Below are 22,800 nucleotides of genomic sequence, written 5' to 3' on the forward strand. Positions count from 1 at the left end.
TCTGTATCCTTGTAAGCCGTAGTTGTCGTTAGCGGTTAAAAGGCGCCATTTCACCATCCCCCCCCCCCCCCTCCTCCCCCAGGTGGGTGCACGTAATCTGCGCCATCGCCGTCCCGGAGGCCCGCTTCATCAACGCCATCGAGCGGGAGCCGGTGGACGTCAGCGCCATTCCCGAAAACAGGAAGAGCCTGGTGAGTGAGTCGGCGGTCGCTCTCCTCCGCGCCGACCGGCGGGGGGGGAAAGGTCGGCCCGAGAGCGCGGGTGTCACGGCCAATAGAGGCGGCCGTTACGTAAAGCCGCGACGCGGCGTTCGGTTTAGCCGCTGGGTCGTCGGGGAGACGGTGATGGATCCGGGGCCGCGGCGCGAAACGTAGCGGAGCTAGCGGTGTTCAGCTGGGGTCAGAATCCGGTGAATAACACGGCAAACTGAAGCGGGTGAGTTTTCAAACTGAAGCGGTCCGGTTTAAGTGCCTTGATGAAGGGTACAGCAGCAGTGCCCTGGGTTTGAACCTGTGTTCTCGGAGTGGAAAGCCCAGTTCCGAAACCATTATGCTACTGGGGCTGGTTGACCTGCACTAGAGCAAAACCTCCCATCCTCATGAGAGAGACACTTGTTTACAGGTCCCCTATTGTTCACCTTTCCAGTGTTTTATTTTAGGTCCTGATATCTATAAGACCCTCAATTTGTGTGGTTTTAATGTCCAAAAAACAGTTTTCCCAGCTTTACTAAGAACAGGCTGTTTTAGTGACTGTCTTTAAGAGTCATGCGCAGTGCTGAAGCATCGTTGTGATGTCCCAGCTTCACCGATGTCCGAACGACACATTTCCTTCATACTCGTATGGATTTATTTGGGGGACAGTGCATTTTTGATACTTTCACAGAGATTTTAAAGCACCTTCAACTCCTTTTATAATCCACATGGCGAGGGAAATGTCATTCTCCACAATAAGGGACCTTTAAGCTGGAGCGGAGCTGCGTTGCAGTGGCCGTGTCTGTGGATTACCTGTCCGTCTGCCTTTAAAAGTCAGACTCCCGGCTCTCTGGCTGCTGAATTTCAATCCGCACTCCAAACTAATGAACTAATACCGAAATACTGCTTTCCCACTGAAGGCTGAAGGTCGCCGGAGGTCGAGCCGTTTTACCCGGACTGGGTTTGCGCTTGTTTACTCGGCCTGTTTTGATTAAGAAAAACGGAGCAGCTTTTCACGGAGGTCGGGGTCACGGTTTATCGCGTCGCGTAGCGCTAGCTGCCCACGCGCTCTTCGTACGGCTGCGAAGACCAGGGTGTCCGTTCTCAAGCGGTAACTAATGTTTCCCTGCGTCTGTTAGCGCCGTTGTCAGGGTAACGGGAGCCGTTTCTGTTCGGATTCATTCACCGAACGTGATGCCGGTTCAGCGAAAATGTACATTCGTTTACACTCTGGTCTGTCTCGTTATGGCTTCCTTATAGACGGCGGTGAATGTTTCTCACGTTTTGGAAGCGGTGCGCTGTGTCATTGGTTTATCATGCCGTGCAGTAGAGGGTCGTGTTTTGGGTTCCCATAAAATAAAGACTATAATCAGAGTAAGAATCCTTAAAATATATATTTTTGCAGCTAATATATATTTTTAATGTGATCAAAAACAAACAACATCAATTGTGCCTTTTAGCTATGTACCGTTGCCCAAAAAGAAATTGGTCCATATATCAAAAAAAAATGCTTGCACTAGGTCGTAGGTATAAGAGATTAAGAATAAGATTTTCAGTGTGGCTTCACAGAACCCTGCATGTTTTTACAAGTTGTGGTCAGGCTGGTGGCTGTAGTCCATTACGTTACATTACATTACGTGGCATTTAGCAGACGCTCTTATCCAGAGCGACGTACAACAAAGTGCAAATCTATCACAAGAACAAGTGCAAAAGTAGACCTGAGAGGACAGTAGTTCCGAGCCCTAGTGTAAACATACTGAAATTCAGAACCCTTGAAGAGTACAATCAAGTCCGAGCCAAAGGTGGTTGTATAATTCAGTATGGTGTGTAACGGCTCCAGTAGCCTGTCCCAGCTGAGTGTCTCTGCCCTCACGTGTCGAGGAGGGCTAGCCCAGGTAAACGAGACGTGACGATGTTTGTCATCAGATGCCATTTCGAACTGAATCTGTGAGCAGTGTCTTCCTCTCCCGAGCTCTGTGCGTAGATCTGCTCGTACGTAATGCGGCCGCGTGACAGCCGTGTGTGAGGCCTATAATAAACACTCGGGGCTGCATTTCGGTTCATTAGTGCTATATCCGGCTCTATCGAGGCCGTCAGATCTTTATCTTTGAAACGCTTTCACCCCATTACTGATTCATGTGAAGCCCGGACCATTCAGCAGCGGAAATGCTAAACCGGTTGTGTAACGCACAGTAAACGCGTTACGCAAGCCTGTTATGCATATGCGTGTGTAGCACGATGATCGTACGCGTTCGGTTCACAATATAAGGGAGGGTTGTTATTACGGACACACAGAGGGCAGTATAGGTCGTAATGTAATGTAATGTCATGCAATCATAAGACTGACTCCACGGACGTTTACGTTCCCCGCGATCCGTTTCCCGGAAGGTTCCGGAAAAAGAAGACGCCGTAGACTATTACGTGTGCTGAATGAATAAAGAAATTAAATAGACGACAATCTAATAGGGACTCGAAGCGCCTCTCCGGGCGGCACTCTCACGAAACCGCCGCCGGAGTGCGTGAAGCGTGGCGTGAATCCGGAAAGTTCTGTGAGCGGCGCGTCGAGCGCGGAGATAAGCGCCCGTTAACGCTCGGGTGCGGAGGTTACTAACGGCCCGGTGGTCCTGGCGGGGCCCTCCCGAGAGCGGGCGGGCGGACGGAGGGGTGGAGGGGTAGAGGGGTAGAGGGGCGGAGGGGCGGAGGGGTGGAGGGGTGGAGGTGTTTTCGGGAGAGCGCAGTGTGAATAATTGATGACGTGGAATGGCTGAGTAATCAGGTGTTGTTTCTCGCTGCGCTAAATGAGCTGCATCGATCCCGCGGGCGGCCGGCAATTTCCCATTACCGCCGACTGTTTGAGCAGACAGCCTCCCCCTCTCCTTCTCTCTTTCTGTCCTCCCTCTCTCTCTCTCCTCTTTCTCCTTCACTCCTGTCTCTCTTTTTTCAGTCCTCTTTTCTCCTCTCTTCTTTCTCTCTTCTGTCCTCTTTTTCAGTCCTCTCCTTTCCAAACTTTCTTTCCCCCTCTCTCCCTCTTTTATCCATATCTCCCTCTATCCCTTTCTCTCGCCCTTTCACTCTCTCTCTCTGTCTCCTTCTATCCCTCTCTCTCTCTCCCCCTCTCTTTCTGTCTCCTTCTCTCGTTCTCTGTCTCCTTCTCTCGTTCTCTCCCTTTCACTCCCTCTCCCTCTTGTCTCCCTCTATCCCTTTCTCTCTCCCTTTCACTCCCTCTCTGTCTCCCTCTATCCCTCTCTTTCTCTCTCCCTCTCTCTCTTTCTCTGTCTCCTTCTCTCGTTCTCCCCCTTTCACTCCCTCTCCCTCTTGTCTCCCTCTATCCCTTTCTCTCTCCCTTTCACTCCCTCTCTGTCTCCCTCTATCCCTCTCTTTCTCTCTCCCTCTCTCTCTTTCTCTGTCTCCTTCTCTCGTTCTCCCCCTTTCACTCCCTCTCCCTCTTGTCTCCCTCTATCCCTTTCTCCCTTTCACTCCCTCTTGTCTCCCTCTATCCCTCTCCCTCCCTCTCTCTCTCTCTCTCTCTCTCTCTCTCTCTCTCCATCCAGCGCTGTTGCAGTCACCAGGCACAGTCTTAGATCCGCAGACGGCGTATCCGGCGCTGTTGAATAATCTATCAAAGAACGCGCAGCGGCAACATTAAATCACTCTCACCGGTCGGTCCAGAGTCCGTCCCAGCTCTGGATTTACAGAGGCGTTCGGAGACATGAAAGAGTCCCGCTCCGCCGTGTTCCGGGTGACCGGACATCACCGCGCGCGTTCAGGAACGGCGCTTTAAATCTCCGGGAATTCCCGGAACGGTTTCGAAGAGACCGGATATAAACGAGCAGTTTTTCCTGAACGCTTGAAGCCCACCCCCCCCCCCCCCCCCGCCTCAATGTTACCGCGGCGAAGTAACACCCGCTCCCGGAGTCTAAATTGTGTTGATGGATTGATGGAGGAACCGGCCCCTGTGGCGGAGAGCTGTATTGTAAAAGCCCCAAATCAGTGAAGCAGTGGTAGCCCTGTGGCGGAAAGGGGGGGGGGGGGTGATGGAGGGAGGGGGTGTTGGGGGGGATGTCGGACATTTCCTAGAACCGCTCGACACCTCCAAGCCTCCCGCCACGCCACGGGCGCGGATAAAACCCCGTAAAAAGAGCTAAGATAATAAATAAGGCCGTAATGTGAATAAATCTGCCCCTGCCCTCCCGTCTCCAGCCCCCTTTCATCATTCTCCCGTCCGCCGGACGTTAAATCAGCCGCGGCGGGGCGAGGTATTTCAGCGTCCCGTCCGATACCGAGAGCCGCTGTACGTTTCCGCCAGCCCCCCTCCCCCCCCCGCCCCCGGGGGGTAAAATGAGGTATTGACGATTTAATAAAGAATTTTTCTTTTTATTGATTTCCCCCCGGTCGCGGCGGGCTAGCGGCGTTCGAGCGGGCTGTCGGAGAACGAGAGAGGGAAAAAAAGAGGACAGAAAGAGAGGAGGAGGAGGAGGGGGCGGGCGAGGATCAGATGGACTAACCGCGGGATGAGAAACAGGTGTAGGGAATCAAAGGAAAAGAGCCCGGGAGGTGTTGGGGGGGGGTGGGAAGAAATTTCCGGAATATTCTCCGCACGCTCCCTGTTAAGACCCCCAAGTGCGACCGTGCTGCTAATGAGCTCAAATGCTAATCGGGGGGGGTCAGGGGTCAAGAGGAGAAAAGCCAATGGCATGGATTTTTGATTGGCAGCTTTGGCTAAAGATTTGGCAACGTGGCAAAATTTTCTATTGATTAGCTGGGCGGTGTTATTATTAATGGCGCGTTTTGCGGTGCACTCTGGGTAGCATTCTGCAGTGCTGGCTGAAAATAGGACTGACTACCCTGAATGCAGATGACTAAAACTCACCCTGTGTGAACTGGACATCCTGTATGGGCTCCAGGGCTTAACGCAAGGAAAAACGCTTTTCGTGACTCCACCAGGATTACACACACACACTCTCTCTCTCACACACACACACGCACACAGACGCACACACAGAACACACCTCTGGCTCTGGTCAGAACCTGTAATCCTACAAAACAAGCTCGGGATATTTCGCCACCAAGACTGCAGTTGCGTTAATATTGAATTAATTATGTATACAGGGTAGGTCGCCTGAGCACATAGGGATGCCCAGTTAATGACCGCCCAGTAGGCTAAAGGCCAGTTTATGGTCCAAGAGTGCTTAACTGAAATTGCTGAGCATGAACGTTCATCTGTTGTCCGACAACTGTATTCGCTGTCCTGAGCAAAAAGTATAAACGCACTCCAGTCGCTCAGAATACAAACCACAGTGTCACAGCGACACTCTATCGATGGACTATAGACTGGTCTTAACCTCCAGTTCCTGGCAGGAACTCAACCTTACCTGACATGCATGTTTTTGAGTGTGGGACGAACCAGAGTAATCCCACAGGAACACGGGGAGAACATGCTAACTACATGCACACAGGCTCTAACTGGCCGGGATTTGAATCCGGAACCTGAATGGTGCCGGTGACCTTGCGATTGACGTGCGTTTTGTTTTGTTTTTGTTTGTGTTGCAGAAGTGCGTTTACTGCCACAAGAACACGAAGGAGATCCGCGGGGCCTGCATCCAGTGCTCCTTTGAGAACTGCTCCACCTCCTTCCACGTCACCTGCGCGCACATCGCCGGGGTGCTCATGAAGCCCGCCGATTGGCCGTACGTGGTGTCCGTCACCTGCCTCAAGCACAAGACGACCAATCTCAGAGTGGTACGTATGTGAGAAGCTGCTTTCAGCACAGAGAGGTTTGAGCGGTTCTGACTGCACCCTGAAAGATCTCTCCTCATTCAACAGCTAGAGCAGGGCTGTCCAACCCTGTTCCTGGAGATCTACCGTTCCTGTAGGTTTTCACTACAACCCTAATAAAGCACCTCATTCAACAGCTAGAGCAGGGCTGTCCAACCCTGTTCCTGAAGATCTACCGTTCCTGTAGAGTTTCACTCCAACCCTAACAAGGCACACCTCATTCAACAGCTCGAGATCTCATTGGGCTGCTAATTAGTCAAATTAGGTGCCTCAAATTGGGTTGAAACAAATACTTACAGTGTGATAGATCTCCAGGAACAGGTTTGGGCAGCCCTACTCTGGGGCTCTGTTCCTTAAATCAAGGCCCTTGAGGGCTGAGAACTGCTGGGTTTTCCACCCTCCCTTTACCTGGGAGTCAGGTGTGATGACGGTCTGGCCAATCAGTAATACAAATTCTTCTGTTAATTACCTGGGAGAAAAGAAACCCAGGGCAGGACTTGGATACTAGAGTTGAGTATCCCTGCTGTGGAGATATTGGCGTATAGATCTTCACACTTGCAGCCGGTCCAAACCTTCCCCTTCCCCTTTCCCCTTCCTCTCCCAGTCGCGGCCGGGGTCACGGGAGCTATCGATCGGCCAGCGCGTGATTGGCCGGAACCGCGACGGCTGGCACTACCGCTGCACCCTCATCGGCATGGCGACGCAGACCTTCTACGAGGTCAACTTCGACGACGGCTCCTACTGCGACAACCTCTATCCCGAGAACGTGATGGTGAGCGCGACCGTCGGCTTTCGAGCTCAGCCAATCCTCGCCCTCTCGTTGGTGCGACGTCATCACGTCGCACGACCGATAGTTTGAAAGATAGGTCGGATTGAGTCCGTGAATAACAGGTTAGTTATTTTGTTGAATAATTGGCGAGTTGAAAGGTATTTCAGTCGGTCGAGTGGTTGGTCGGGTGGGTGTTTAATTAGTTGATGGATATCTTGGTTGATTTTGTTAATTAATTGAATGATTGATTGATTGGGTGGTGATTGATTAGTTAGTTGATTGCTACTGTGGTTGAATGATTTGTGGATTGGTTGATTGGATTAGTTTGTTGATATGCACTTTGGGAGATTTCTTTGATTGGGTGATTGATTGATTTTTAGTTAATTTATTAACTGAAGCTTTGGGGTCATATGAGTTTTGTTCTCACCACCCCATCCGTCCGTCCGTCCGTCTGTCTGTCCCTCAGAGTCAGGACTGCCTGCGTCTGGGCCCTCCGGAGGCTGGTGAGGTCATCCTGGTGTACTCGCAGGAAGGCAAAGTGGTGAACGCCTCCTTCGTCAGGGAACACATCCACAAGCACTTCCAGGTGAGGATGGGCCCGCTTTCCAATCGCCACACGCTCGTTTCTGACCTCCGCCCACACGGTCCAAACACTCCTGAACACACCTGCGTTCAGACCATGGTCAGAGTTCAGATGACCTGGTGTCTGTGCTATGAAGCAGGGTTAATGAGCCGGCTGGATAACTGACTAAAATCTGTAGGCCTCCCAAACCTGGAACAAGAAAGTAAAAATAGCTGTTCTGGGTTTTACTCCGTTAGCCAGATAACTCGGTAATCCTGCTTCATGATCAGACATGTAATTGTTTTGGATTTAAATACTTTTCTACGCTTTACTGAGCTTTTGTGGTGTATTGTAACCTATTAGTCTCTCAAAAAGTTATAGATTATATCCAAAACTATTACATATTTGACTCGGGTTCGTTTGCGATGCACGCCCATGGTCCTGAACATGCCTGTGTTTGGACGGTGGACCCGCAACAGAGTGTCTCTTCTGTGTAGCACGCCCTGTGAGAGGCCCTCGCAGCCCCGATGGTACCAGCTCTCCGCCTGCCGTTTACTTTTACGCTTTGAAGAAAGATGGCCGCACTTGTAGATCACGGCGGGGTGTCTGGATACACCAGCGGTTAAGTTACGCGCGGCCGTGGAGGAGATATACGCCCCGTCGCGGCCCCGGAAGGGGGTTGTGATTTATGGAGCGTTCGGCGCTCTGCTGCTTACGAGGTGTAAACTTGGGGAGCCGGGGGGGGGGGGGGGGGGACCTCGTTCTGCGGGGCGGGGGAACACAACTCACAGAGGCCCAGGCGAATCCGTTAATCTGAGAGAGCGCGGGGTCATCATTCCCTTCAGCCGTCCGCTCCTCGTGCTGTCAGGAGGCCCGATGCAGAGGCGGCGGATTCAGCACCTCCACGAGGAGACCTTCTGTTCCCTCTGCCCCAACATTAACTGTAATAATAACTATAACAATCATTACCACAGGAATAACAACAATAATGACCACAATAACAATCGTTACCACGGTAATAACAACAATAATGACCACAATAACAATCGTTACCACAGTAATAACAACTGTAATATCCACAATAACAATCATTACCACAGTAATAACAATAATAACCACAATAACAATCGTTACCACAGTAACAACAATAATAACCACAATGACAATCATTACACCAATAATAACAATAACAATCGTTAAAATAATAACAAGAACAATTGTTAGAATAAGAGCAATAATAACAATCAGTACAACAATAACAATCGTAAAAATAATAACAATCATTACAACATTAACAATAATAATCATTATCACAGTGACAACAATAATAATAACCACAATAACAATCATTACCACAATTACAGTAAAGCCAGTATAACAATTAATTCAACAACAGTAGGTAACAATCATTGAAAACAAAATGTGTTCCATATAACAACAGTAATAACAATGATAGCGATCCTTGAACCTGTAATAAAAACATACAGATATAACAATGATACCAATAATAACCATGATCATTGCAAAAAAATAGAAAAGTAACTGTGTGTAGTATCTTTCATACATCTCAGTTCACTTTTGAGTCAAATTTAAACTTTGGAGTGAAACTGAAGAGAAAGGCTAACAGAGATGGGTAACAAAGGGAATGTAAATTCAATGAGAGTACATAAACACACCTAATGAAGTGAAATAAGGTACGTAAAGTTAAACAAAACTGTTGACATGGGTAACCAGTCATTTAAGAGCAACATAAAATATAAAAGGGAGTCTTTAAAAAGTGAGTATGATGGAAGAATGCGATTGAGATGGTTGCGCTCAGCAGTGTTCCAGCCACGAGGAGATCTGACACGGAAGTCTGCTCCCGTTCCCAAATGTTTTGTTCTAAATTTAATGTGTTTTCTGATTTTTTACTTGTTTTGGCTTTGGCATGGAATGCCTGGTTGCATTAGCATTAGGAGAGCCTATGTGTATGTGTGTATGTGTGTATGTGTGTATGTGTGTATGTGTGTATGTGTGTATGTGTGTGTGTGTGTGTGTGTGTATATGTATGTGTGTGTATATGTATGTGTGTGTGTATGTATGTGTGTGTGTGTGTGTGTGTGTGTGTGTGTGTGTGTGTGTGTATGTGTGTATGTGTGTGTGTGTGCGTGTGCGCGTGTGCGTGTGTATGTATATGTGTGTGTGTGTGTGTATGCGCGCGCGTGCGTGCATGTGCGCATATGTGTGTGTGTGTGTGTGTGTGACCTTGTATTCTCCTCGTCTCCCAGAATAGGCCCCCGTGTCTCCATTCTAATGAGCCTCTCCTCCTCTTTGGCAGCACCTGCGCCTCTAATCACCTGTTTTCGCGGCGGGTCCTCGTTATTGTGTCTACCCCCCACCCCCCGCCCCGGGCCGCCTCCCCCGGAGTCTGGGAGAGGTGCGCAAGGCACAAAAACACCCAGCTCTCCAAGACACCTCCAGAGACCCACTTATAATGAGCGTGAGGGTGAGGTTGAGCGGGAAGGGAGGAGAGGAATGGAAGACCGTGTCAGGACGATGATGATAATTACTTGTGTTTACGTCGCGCTTTTCTCGAAACGCGACACACTTTTTACTGTGATGAGGGGGGAAACTCGGCTCAGACGTCGACGATGTGTAATACCCCCCGGGGTGATGAGCGGCGGCCATTTTGTGACAGATGCTCACAACGGCATCTCCTACAGCACAGTGTCCCCATCTCTGCACTGGGGTTTTATTCGACCGACCCGAGGGAAGTTTGCCCCCTACTGGCCCGCAAACCCCCCTCGTCCCGAGAGAGGTTCTGAACGCCTTTGGACAATTTGGGTTCTATGAAAGAATCTGTCATGGATATTAATAAAGAAATAAGCACCATACATACACACAGTATTTTATTGTGTTTGTCTTCTGCTTATTGCTCTTCTGTTGTGCAGTGCCAAACCGTTTCCAATAAACACTCCGAAGGAGATTAAAAATCATAGTATGACCCTCTATATTTCGCTGAACATTGTGGACGTATGAAATCTGTAATAACAATAATTAATACAAATATTGTACAGAGCATGATTTGAGCCCAAAGTCCTTTGGATGGGTTGGACAGCGGGTTGAGAAACACTAATGTAGCCAGTTATGAGAGAGACCAGGATGGAGAGAGCGAAAGAGAGAGGGAGAGAGAGAGAATGAGAGGGAGTGAGCAGGGAATGAGAGTGCAGACAACGAGAGAGAGATGGAACAAGACAAGGAAAGGAGGGGGGGAGAGAGAGGCTCCCATAGTGCTACTCTTCTCCTCTATTGTTGTTTGGGATCAAGTCTGTCAGCTTCAGTTCTCCATCTTCCACAGCCTAAATTCATGTGTCTGTTTGCCTGCACAAACTGCGGATCAATGGGTTTATTTTTCTATTTTCAGCCCGGTATGACGGCAGAGCAGTCATCCGGTGCCACTTGAATTAGCCGTATCCCTGCCGGATACAAACCCGTATCTCCCTCTATGAAAGGAAACGCATAAGAGGAACATCTTCCTCATGTCGCTTGCACAGGAAGACGGTCATGTGGAGTGACTCTTCAGCAGGGTTTCTGGAACATTGCGTGTATCTCTACCTGATGTGGAGCTTCTGGATAACTCCCACATAACCCTTGTAAACATCTGTATGTCTGTCTTTGATTGAGTCTCCCTGCTTACTTACACTTATTTGTGTTTCTCTTTTGGGTAGGTTTTGATGATCCAGTTTGATCTTATAAACATCAATCTCTTTCAGTCTTTTGATGGAGTATGATGCTTATAAATGCATCTGTTTCTCTGGTGGAGTATGACCCTTGTAAACACGTGTTTCTTTTGTGGATTATGAGCCTTATAAACACGTGTGTTAATGTGGAGTATGACCCTCACAGTATAAACACAGGTGTGTTTATATGGAGTATGACCCTCACAGTATGAACACACGTTTTTATATGGAGTAGGACCCTCACAGTATGAACACAGGTGTGTTTATATGGAATATGACCCTCACAGTATAAGAACAGGTGTGTTTATATGGAGTATGAGCCTCACAGTATAAACACAGGTGTGTTTATATGGAGTATGAGCCTCACAGTATAAACACACGTGTTTATATGGAGTATGACCCTCACAATATAAACACACATGTTTATATGGAGTATGACCCCCACAGTATAAACGCACGTGTGTCTCATATGTAGAGTATGACCCTTTTAAACAGACTTTTTTCTCTTGTAGGTGGAGTTTGAGGATAAGTCGCAGATGACTCTGAAACGCACAGAGATCCACACACTGGAACAGGAGCTGCCCAAGAGGGTGAAGTCTCGCCTGGTGAGTCTGCCGGGCCGTGGAGGAGCTAACGGCTAACGGCTAACGGGTGGGGCTTGGGTGGAGATTGCATTTGGGTTTGTTCTGTAACAGTATAATAGCCGCTGCTATAATTTTTAAGTCGTAATATTTCTGCCGTCTTCTCATTTACTGAATTTTTTAAAGCTTGTCGGAGGGATCAAAAATGGAAATATTGTGTTTGGACATGCATTTGTAATTGCAGAGAATGCTATGGTCCAAAACGGAACAGTTAGCAGTTAGCATAGCATTCCAGTACTGTTGCCCTGCTGGACCTGCACTACCCCCAATAGCCTGTTGAGCTCTGTACGTTCCTCCGTTTAAACCACCCGAAGGAAATTTAAACGTTCATGTATTCATTTAAAGTTTGCATATGCGTTTTTAGGACGTGACAAACGTGTTTGGAAATCAGACGCGTGTCTTTTGATGTCTTTGTAATCACGGATTTGTTTTGACATTTCCGTCTTGTGGAAATGGAGATAGCGAGGCTCGTCTTAAATGGTGCCTGTAATTGGGGAATGTCTACCAGCAGATGATATGACATTGAGTATTTCAGAGATTTTTCAAGATAGTTCCTTGCTGAAAACTCCTGCTAAGACCAGCTGAGATTCTAAGCAGGTTTTTCCACAAATCTAGCTGGCCGTAGCTGGTCTGTGGCTGGCCAGAGCTGGCCTCTAGCTGGAAAAAGCTGGTCAAAACTGATTAAGCTGGTAGTGTAAGCTGGTGGTGAAACTGGTGGACTAGCTGATGATTTAGGTTGGTCAGCTTGTCGACCAGACCCGACAGGAATCAGTTTTATTGAAGAGAGCTGTAAAGAGAGTCCTGGAGTTGAGTGGTTTCTCCCAGGTGTCTGTGTCTCTTTGCTGTGTGTTTCAGTTTTTTGAAGACGTGTACGTTGTTTCAGTGTTTTGGGGTGGGGTGGGGTTGGGTGGGTCAGGTTGGGTCAGGTTCTGTGTTTTAAGGCCCTTAGCCTACAGCCTAGTAGTTAAGGTGCTTCACTAGATTCAGAAGGTTGGTGGTTCAAACCCTAGTGTAGCCACAATAAGATTAGTGCAGCTGTTGAGCCCTTAACCCCAGAGGGATTGGCCCCTGCTTAGTCTAATCAACTGGAAGTGACAGTGTTAAATAACTAATGTAATGTTCCCTCTCTCTCCATCTTTCAGTCTCTGACGTCTGCGGGCCTACAGGACGGGGCTCCCTCCGGCGACGAGCCCCAGGCCCCCAAACGCCCCCGCCTGCCCACACCGCCCCCGCCTCCGCTGGACCCCCCATCGGCGCCCGCCGGCCCCCTCCCGCCCCAGGGTCCCGCCTCGGCCTCCACGCCCCGGAGCGCGCCTCATTCCGTCCACGCCGGAGGCCTCCACGAGCCTTCTCTTACCCCCACCACTCCTCCCATGGAGCCCTGCCACCCTCCCGCCCCCGGCAACGGCCCCTTCCCCATCCGCGGCCACAGCGGCCCCCTGCACCCCTCCCTCGCCCTGTACCACGACGCCGACGGCCCCCCCGGGGCCCCCAGGGACCCCGCCGAGGCCTACACCCCCAGCACCAGCTACGTCTCCTTCATGGAGTCTCTGCTCCAGGCCCACTACCCCCAGGAAGGGGGGGCGGGCCCCGCGTATTAAGAGACCGGCCAGTGTTCTCAGCCTTTTCCCCTTTGACGGACAGCAGCTCCTCTGCCTCTGGAAACTGGTGCTCGTTTCAGAAAAAATGAAGAAGAAGAAGACGAAAAAAAAGAGCTTGTCCGGCAGGGTTGCATGTTCATAGGTTTTGTTTATTGTCATTATTCTAACTTTTATTTTGAAATTTTGTGACCCCCGTCGCTCGGTCACCGGAATGGCGGTGGAAGTGGTGGGAAGGGAAGAGCTCCGTCTCGCCCGAGTCTAACCTGCATGTCTATACCTGTCCTGAACTGTCCACATGGGGGTCTCCAAGCACCAACTTCATATCTCTCTCTCTCTCTCTCTCTCTCTCTCTCTTCCTCTCTCTCTCATCTCTCCATTTCACTAACAGAAAGCAGAACAGATTTATCTTTTGTTAATTTAATCAGCTATAACTATTTTTCTAAAACAAGCCAAAACCGACAGCATTAAAACCAGGTGGACAATTCATACGTTTGTGTACAGTTTCAAAAAATAAAATGTTCTTTTATGTGTGGGACACCATGGACTTTGGGTGGGTGGGGGTTTAGGGTCAAAACAAGTATTTAAATATGTTACTTCCTTATGCATTAAATATTTGTACAAAGAAAAAAAATGCAGTTAATGCAGAAGGGGTTGTATACTTTACTGTAGCGTTGTCAGTAGGAGCATTCAGTTGTGTGAACATACTGTGTTAAATATGTAGTTATGGGTGTTTTCACGTTTTACTTGTATTAACTATATACATTAGCAAGTTATTAACATGTTTTCCTCTCCAGAGTTGAATCTGGCACTGTATTGTAGCACTCTTTGTAAAAGTAGAAATTTGATGTTATATCCTATTCACTTTCATCTGTCAAATTTTTTTTTTTCAAAGATATTTTGTGAAGCTCTGTAAAATTTCACAAAGTACGAGAGAACCCTGGTTTAGAAATAGATGGGACATTTATATAGAAACTTTTGACACAAGTATTCGCGTTATACTGCAAAAAATTTTAATGACAATATAAATTACGTTCAAATGAGCCGTCTTTGCAAGGTGCTACCAAGACCCTTGACTACTGAGAAAGCGTATCCCGTAACTTAGCTGTACATAGTTGGCTGCCATTTTGTCGATGGCATACTAGCCTTGCTACTTAATTTTTCTGTGGTATGCTGTAATAACCAAGAAAGATGGCATTCCTGTGTCAGCACCAGCAATATAGATATGTATAACATAAGAATGCAATTGAGGCAGAATGTTTGCAAGTGTCACGTTTATTTTATTTTTGGCCAATCCACGTAGAGCACTTCTTTTTCTCCTCAGCTTGTGCCCTTGCAAACCTGGCTCAGAGCCCTCCCTCTCACCCAACACCCCCCTTCTGTAAAACACCCCCACCCCCCCACCCCCCATCTCACTGGGTTTGACTTTGCCATAATAGGGCGATTGAACTCGACGGGGGGGGGGGGCGTAAATATCGCCGTTACTGCCTGCCTTCCCAGCAGGGCCTCAGACATATCGCACGCTGCGCGAGAGGAAGCCATTTTGAGAGGAATGTATTACCCTTCTCAAAATGGCCGCCGTGGAAGGGGAGGGGCTGGGAGAGACGACGACGGTCGGCTCCCGCTGAACCTTTTTCCTTAGCTACGGAAGGTTCCGGCAGGTAGCGGGAGCCCGTGGCGTCTCGGAGGGTCAGAATACAGATCAGAGTTCCTGGTGGGTCTGTGGGGTTCTGCGGCCACCGGCGTAAGCGCTTAAAGTTTAAATGGTGCCGATGAGTATGCGACTGTGTGCGTTTAAAAAAAGAAAAAAACGAAAAGAAGTTAACCTGTGGTTGCAGCTCTCTCAAGGAAAGGGGGGTAGGGGGGTGGGGGGGGGCGGTGTGTAGCTGGAGGCGATATAATTTCAGATTATGTTTTCTGTTTTTGTGATACTATGTGTCTGGTGTCTAGCCACTGAATAATGACAGTCGGTTGCAAGGAGGTAGAAAATATCACCCAGATAAAATGGTGTCAAAGCCAGGAAGAATTCCTAATCATTTCATAGGACTTAGTAATTATTTATCACGTTCATGCAACTGCTTCACTTTTCCTTCCCCGACGGATTAAGACTCTAGATACCGAAGCAGTTGTTTCTATTTTTCAAATTCATGGTTTGAAACTCTTTTCCGTGCTTTAGGGGTCTTTCTACTGTGTTGACGGGGAAGTTTGAAGCTGGCTGTTTACTAGAGATATTTTTTATTTTGTCTGGGATTCTTACTGATTTGCAATAACTTTTGTAAACCACAGAAACGACTAGCCAACCACGGAAACGACACCATTACGATGTTTATAAATGTTACTCGATGCGGAATAAAGTACAAACTGCTATTGAAATGTGAAGCCGGGCCTTGGAGTTATGTTTTATGATTATTATTATTTTTTGTCATAATCTGTCGGACACATGGGCTTATGAAAATAAATCAGTGTCAGCACAATATTTCTGTCTCCCCTCTTTAGAGCAAGTCATCCGTTGTTATTCATATTAATAATGGACATAACTGAGTGTGCTTTAAAGTGTAAGTGTTTGAATATGATTCAGTACAGAACCATCAGAAAATAAGATGGCTATTCTATTTTCTAAGTGAGTTTGCTAAGTCTCCCTTGCTAAGTCTCCCTTCATGGAAGATTGGCAGCTGTGGATGCGATGTGTATACGGTGAGCTCCTGAATTATTGGCACCCTTAATAGAAGTGAAAAAAAGGCTGCATATAATAAACATTACATTAGTTATTTAGCTGACGCCTTTATCCAAAGCCACTTGCATTGATTAGATTAAGCCAGGGCCAATATCCCCATTTGAGACTTATCTTTTTGCAGGTACGCTGGGGCTTTAACCACCAACCCCAGTCTAGCAAATTAGCCACTAGGCTCTAGGCTGCCCCCTGGCGACACAGATAATCTATGTTATGTTCAAACAAATAGGAGAACCATATACTTTTATTTCAATACATTACAATACATTTATGTTTCAATGTTGTTTTTTTTGTTTGTTCCACTAGAGCAGGGGTCGGCAACCCTGATCCTGGAGAGCCGCAGGGTGTGCTGGCTTTCGTCTCCACCTTAAAATAAGCAACCGATTCAGACCCAAGAAACCAGGTGAGGTGAGTTAACTGTGTAATCAACGGCTTTCATTGATCAATTAATGCCAAGTAACAACGAAAGCCAGCACACCCTCCGGCTCTCAAGGACCTGGGTCGCTGACCCCTGCACTAGAGTATTAGAATCAGGTAACTAGCATGCAAAACCCTTTTCTCATCCATCAGCATGGGAAAAGCCAAAGAACTGTCAGTTCACAAATCTAGTAATGGGTACAAAAAACCCCCCAGTAAAAACATACCACTTAGCACTAAGGGAAATAATAAAAAATGTAAAGCATATGGAATGGTTGCAAACTTTCCAGGAAGAGATGCATGTTGCTCTTTTGCAGGGTGGCATGAAGACGGCCCTTACTGTGCCCAATAAACAAAACCAAGCCTCAGTTTGCCGAAAGACTTTGGAATTATGACTGGAAGACTAGTGGTGGTTAGATGAGACAGAAATTTAACAGTATGGCCATAAACATCGTCAACATGTTTGGTGGCAAATGAGGAACACATACAAGGAGAAGCATCTCCTACGTACTGTCAAATGGAGGTGAGTGATTGATGTTTTGGAGATGTTTTGCTGCCTGTGGTGCACTATTTAAGATCAATGGCATAATGAATTCAACAAAGTACACTGAATATCCGGCAGAACATGTGGTTGTTTCTGCTAGGAAGCTGAGACGTGGTCTTGGGTAGATTGTCCTGCTGGACAATGACTCCAAACATGCATCAGAATCCACACAGAAATGGTGAGGTGAAAATAACATCTGTGTACTGCAGTGGCCATCTCAGTCTCCAGTCATGAATCCCATTAGTAAACCTCTGGTCAGAACTGAAGATGGAAGTCCAAACCCAGCGCAAACCCATGGTGGCGTAGTGGTCTTTTTCCTCGTAAGCAGGAGGTTCTGGGTTTGAATCCCGACCAGCCGGATCCTCTCTGTGTGGTGTCTAACTAGGATGGGTCAAATGCAGAGGGTTACCCCACAGGGTTAAATAAACTATATCTTGTCTATCAATGATTCTGAAAAGTTCTGCATGGAGGAATGTGTGTGTGTGGTTTCTGAGTGCTGGCCTCTCTCTCTCTGTCTCTGTCTCTCCCTTGATGTTGAACTTACTCTTCAATGGGAAAAATAAGTGAATTGTGTTGTTTTGATCATCCCAGATTCAGAAATTCAACATCAAGGGAGAAACAGACAGAGAGAGACATTGATGGAGAGAGAGAGAGGGGAGGGAGGACCCCAGTGTGCAATGTGTGTGTGTCTCTGTGCGTATGTGTGCGTGTGTGTGTGTGTATGTGCGTGCGTGCGTGTGTGCGTGCGTGCGTGGCTCACTCCATTAGCTCACTCGGGCTTGGCGGCAAATTGCGCGGCTGTGAAAAGCGCCGTCATGCGTGGCCACATTACTGTTCCTGTCACATTAAGTTCTGTTTATCCAGATGGATATGATTTCCTGGGGTCCCCCCTCCCCTCTCTCTATCTCTGTCTCTGGCTCTCCCTGGTTCTCTCTCTCTGTCCCTGTCTTTCTCTTCTTTCTCCATCTCCCTCGATGTTGAATGTCTGAATGCAGGATGATCACAAACAACACAATTCACTCCTTTACCCCAGTATTTTTGGAATGTTTCTTTTAAAAATTCTGTCAGTGTTCTAGAACTTGTTTTCAGTCACCAGTCGTGATTGTTACATCAGCATTAGAACGTTCCATTTGTGATGTCACACCCTAAAGTCATTTAAGGCACACAGCCACATAACCATGGATGTACACACACTGTTCAGATAACAGGTTATATTCGCTCCCTCTTCAGGGTAAAATGACCGATGTTGTTGGGTAGTTTCCTGGTGTTTGCGCTTGTCCCTGGCCGGCGGAGGATGGATGAGACCCAGCCCATCTGTACAGTCACACACACACACACACACACACACTTTGCGCAGTTGACGTTTTGTTAGCCTATGCTGATGACCAGTAGGAATGTTCACACATTTACGTGTGCTTAGAGAACTGAGAGAAGTGTTATTCCTCTGTCCTGCTGGAGTGGGGTTGACTGACTCCATCACTATAAAACTGAGCCTGCACTCCCAGAGTAGTCACATTTCTTTGTCCTCAGCCATGGATGTACAGTACAGTATGTATCGTGAAGCAGAATGGGGTGGGGAGTGGGGGCAGACGGCCTGGGCTTCTGGCATGAGGGTGTTCATGGAATCCCTGCACATTTCTGCAGTCTTCCGAGTGGCCCTGCAGTCTGTCTTTCTCTCTCTCCCCTGTTCTCTCTCCCCCTCGCTGTCTCTTGCTCTTTCCCTCTGTCTCTGTCTTCCTCCCTCTTTCTTCCTCTTTTCCTCTCTACCTTTCTCATCCTCTCTATGTCTACCACTTTCTCTTTCACTCCCCCCCTCTCTCTCTCTCTCTCTCACTCTCCCCCTCTCTCTCACCCCCTCTCTCTCTCTCTCTCTCTCTCTCTCTCTCTCTCTCTCTCTCTAGTGTTGAAGTGTCTGGATTAAAGGAGTCTGTAAGGCAGAGGCCTGAGCTGTGCAGAGTGACCCCATTCTGCGCTAATGGAGGGAGGGAGGGGGGCAGGAGAGGGGCCGGGGGGAGGAGGGGGGGTAAGATTTGATTTGAGCTCAAGCTGCTAATTACAGCTGGCAGACTGGGCGCAGCAGGCGGGTCGAGGGGTCGGGGTTTGTGATGACACATCCTCGGGGGCGTGGCGAAGCCGCAGATGCTGCTGTGGCCTTGGCTGCCCCCCCTGCCGCCATTGGGCGCCAATTAGCACGCTAACGTGCGTCTCTCTCTCGCTAACGCGCGGCTCTCTCTCGCTAATGCGCGTCTCTCTCTCACTAACGCACGTCTCTCTCCAGCTAATGCGGCTCTCCCTCTCTAACGCGCGTCTCTCAGTCTCTAACGTGCTGCTCTCCCTCTCTAACGTGCTGCTCTCCCTCTCTAACGTGCTGCTCTCCCTCTCTAACGTGCTGCTCTCCCTCTCCCTCTCTAACATGCTGCTCTTCCCTCTCTAACGTGCTGCTCTCCCTCTCTAACGTGCTGCTCTCCCTCACTAACGTGCTGCTCTCCCTCTCTAACGTGCTGCTCTCCCTCTCTAACGTACTGCTCTTCCCTCTCTAACGTGCTGCTCTCCCTCTCTAACGCGCGTCTCTCCCTCTCTAACGTGCTGCTCTCCCTCTCTAACGTGCTGCTCTCCCTCTCTAACGTGCTGCTCTCCCTCTCTAACGTGCTGCTCTTCCCTCTCTAACGTGCTGCTCTCTCTCTCTAACGTGCTGCTCTCCCTCTCTAACGTGCTGCTCTCCCTCTCTAACGTGCTGCTCTCCCTCTCTAACATGCGGCTCTCCCTCTCTAACGTGCTGCTCTCCCTCTCTAACGTGCTGCTCTCCCTCTCTAACGTGCTGCTCTTCCCTCTCTAACGTGCTGCTCTCCCTCTCTAACGTGCTGCTCTCCCTCTCCAAGCTGCTCTCCCTCTCTAACATGCTGCTCTCCCTCACTAAAGTGCTGCTCTTCCCTCGCTAACGTGCTGCTCTTCCCTCTCTAACGTGCTGCTCTCCCTCTCCAAGCTGCTCTCCCTCTCTAACGTGCTGCTCTCCCTCTCTAACATGCTGCTCTCCCTCTCTAACGTGCTGCTCTCCCTCACTAACGTGCTGCTCTCCCTCTCTAACGTGCTGCTCTCCCTCTCTAACGTGCTGCTCTCCCTCTCTAACGTGCTGCTCTCCCTCTCTAACGTGCTGCTCTCCCTCTCTAACGTGCTGCTCTCCCTCACTAACGTGCTGCTCTCCCTCTCTAACGTGCTGCTCTTCCCTCGCTAACGTGCTGCTCTCCCTCTCTAACGTGCTGCTCTTCCCTCGCTAACGCGCGGCTCTCTCGCCAGCGCTGGGGCGGTGCCAGCTCTGCGGTCACACATTAACGTGTGCTTAGAGAACTGAGAGAAGCGTTATTCCTCTGTCCTGCTGCAGTGGGGTTGGAACTGGGGAGAGGGACATGGGACTAAATGTCCAGATTGTCCAGTAAATATATGTACATGTATATACTGGTCACTGTATCATGTATGGCCATATCTCTTCAAACCTGACACTGTGTGTGCACACGTGTGTGTGCATGTGAGTGTATGTGTTTGTGTGAGTGTATGTGAGCGTGTGTGCTTGCGTGAGAGCGTGTGTGTGCGTGTGTGTGCGTGTGTGTGAGTGTGTGTATGTGTGTGTACACTTGTGATGAAGGAATGACCCATCAGCATTTCAGCTTTGTACATTTTCTGTTTGGAACAAACTTTGGACTAGTTTATTGTAGAAAATAGACATTATGGATTTGTTGATTTAAATCACTTGTATTTACATATTGAAGCAAAGTGTACAAATGCATCAAAAGTATACAAGGACAGAATCTAAGCCATTAGTTTGAACTACTTTAGAACTGAAGTATTGCAAAAATATTTTAAATTATGTGCTAGAATGGTGTGTGATTTATATAGTTGTGTCACAGAAACCTAACTTGATATTTCAGTTTGATGTTGCTGGCTCCAGGCACTGTCTTGGCCCGATCAGGGAAAAACACATACATCATTCTGAAAAACAAAGATGGCCGCTGTGATTTCTAAATGAAGTGGGTCTTAGTCCAGTCAGTGAAGACAAACAAATGACTGCCCTCCTCCTCCCCTAATCGCCCCATTAGTCTTACAGCAAGTGCAGACTCCTCTGTTCTATCCATCATTCACAGAGTCTTTAACCCGCTCCCTCTAGTATACACACGCATGCACACACACATATGCAGGCATACACACACTCACACACACTGCAGACTACTCTGCTCTATCCATCATTCACATGGTGTCTTTCACCCGCTCTGTCTAATATGCACTCACATATATGCATGCATGCTCACACACAAACACACACACTGTACACACACACACACACGCTCAGAGAAGCACACATGCACGCACGTACACACACATCCACAAACACACAGATATACTGTACATACATGCACATGCACAAACACTCCCACAGACACACACATACACACACATACATATATTGTACATTCATGCATGCACACACACACTCACAGACACACACACATGCACATATGCACGCACACACACTGACAGGTACACACATGCACGCACACACACACACACACACACACACACACACAATGGCAGCTCTGTACTGAAGTGTATGTGTGTGTGATGAAGACAGCGCAATACAATTTTAAAATCATTTCTCCAGAGTTTAGGCTAAATCATTTATTTTTAAGATTGATGTGAAATATTTTGTGGTAGTTTTATTATCAGCACCGTGTATCAATTATCTTCAAATCAAATGTCATTGAACCTATTTGGATTATAAAATAGATATAGAGTAGGATCTAAGAGAAGATTTTTTTTTATGTTTGCAAAATGTGTTTTAATTAAATTAAATCAGTCAAATTAAGTCGTACATTTGTGTTTTAAGGTTAAATTAGGATACATTTTATCTAATTGTATTTGATTTATTTTACAATAAATAGGAAATTATATTTAAATTGATTTGATAGGTACATTTAATTTGAGTTTTCCAACACAAAAATCATGGGAAGCAACATGAATGGCACGCCACCTACACGAAGGTGCGATGGGAATAAGCAGCCATCTGGGTCACTGCTAAAGCTCTGACTTTTGGCTGCATGCAGAAATAATTACGAAAATGTAATAGTCAATTATACGTTACGTGAGCTAAGGCTATAAGAGATAAATTGCAGGACAGATAACTGTTTTTTTGCTTTAAGAATTCTAAGTCAGTGTTCTAGAACTCCACTGCTTTTAGTCACCAGCAGTGATTGTTACATCAGCATTAGAATGTTCAGTTAAAAACAATCTTATCACATTTGTGATGTCACACCTTAAAGAGTTAACCCGGCCTATAATTTGTAAATGGCACATGGTTTTGAGTGATGCAGTAGTTGAGTGTGACCATACGCATGAATAAGTCTGTGCCATACTGGTCCATTTGTGCTGCTTTATTAAGCAATAGCTTACTGTAAGTGAAGCAAATAAGAGAGAGAAATCTAACTTCTATTCAGAGGCTAAACTAAACTAGGTCGCAGAGATTCATTGGCAGGCCAAATGCAGGATAGAGTTTTAAAAACAGTGATTTTGCTCACTCATAATGGTTGTCAGAGCTATTCAATTCAGCACACAGTAGGGCTGTTGTCACAAAAACAGGATTGTGAAACAGCCCAGGGTCATACACAAAGAGGCATTTTTCAATCCCCATCTCTCTGCAGAAAATGTTGTTTTCAAAAATGAGGTTTTATACCACTCAGAACTTTTTCTGGAAATGTTCCTTGCTTTGACAAAGTCAAAGTTGTGCTTCCCGCTGACCGGCTTTCTCGAGCGGGTTTCCAAGGCAACCATGAACCCAAGAAAGTCATGTCAGAGTCATTTTTAGAT

At 47.6% G+C, this 22,800-nt stretch overlaps 1 protein-coding gene across 7 annotated transcripts in view; it reads left to right on the forward strand.

Annotated features, from left to right (window-relative positions):
* The window catches only part of kdm4b (lysine (K)-specific demethylase 4B), an 80,265-nt gene extending 64,534 nt beyond the window's left edge, over positions 1-15,731 (forward strand). For 6 of the 7 annotated variants that reach the window (XM_061238895.1, XM_061238896.1, XM_061238893.1 and 3 more), the window contains exons 17-22: positions 83-191; positions 5,742-5,930; positions 6,571-6,738; positions 7,202-7,321; positions 11,529-11,621; positions 12,800-15,731. In XM_061238895.1, coding sequence (XP_061094879.1) covers positions 83-191; positions 5,742-5,930; positions 6,571-6,738; positions 7,202-7,321; positions 11,529-11,621; positions 12,800-13,258 — 1,138 coding nt within the window. In that variant the 3' untranslated portion in view covers positions 13,259-15,731. Of the gene's footprint in view, positions 1-82; positions 192-5,741; positions 5,931-6,570; positions 6,739-7,201; positions 7,322-11,528; positions 11,622-12,799 lie in introns of those variants that run through there. The other variant, XM_061238899.1, reaches the window with a different exon arrangement.
* The last annotated feature ends 7,069 nt before the right edge of the window (positions 15,732-22,800 follow it).

This window comes from Conger conger, chromosome 4, assembly GCF_963514075.1.
Source record: "Conger conger chromosome 4, fConCon1.1, whole genome shotgun sequence".
NCBI lineage: Eukaryota > Metazoa > Chordata > Actinopteri > Anguilliformes > Congridae > Conger > Conger conger.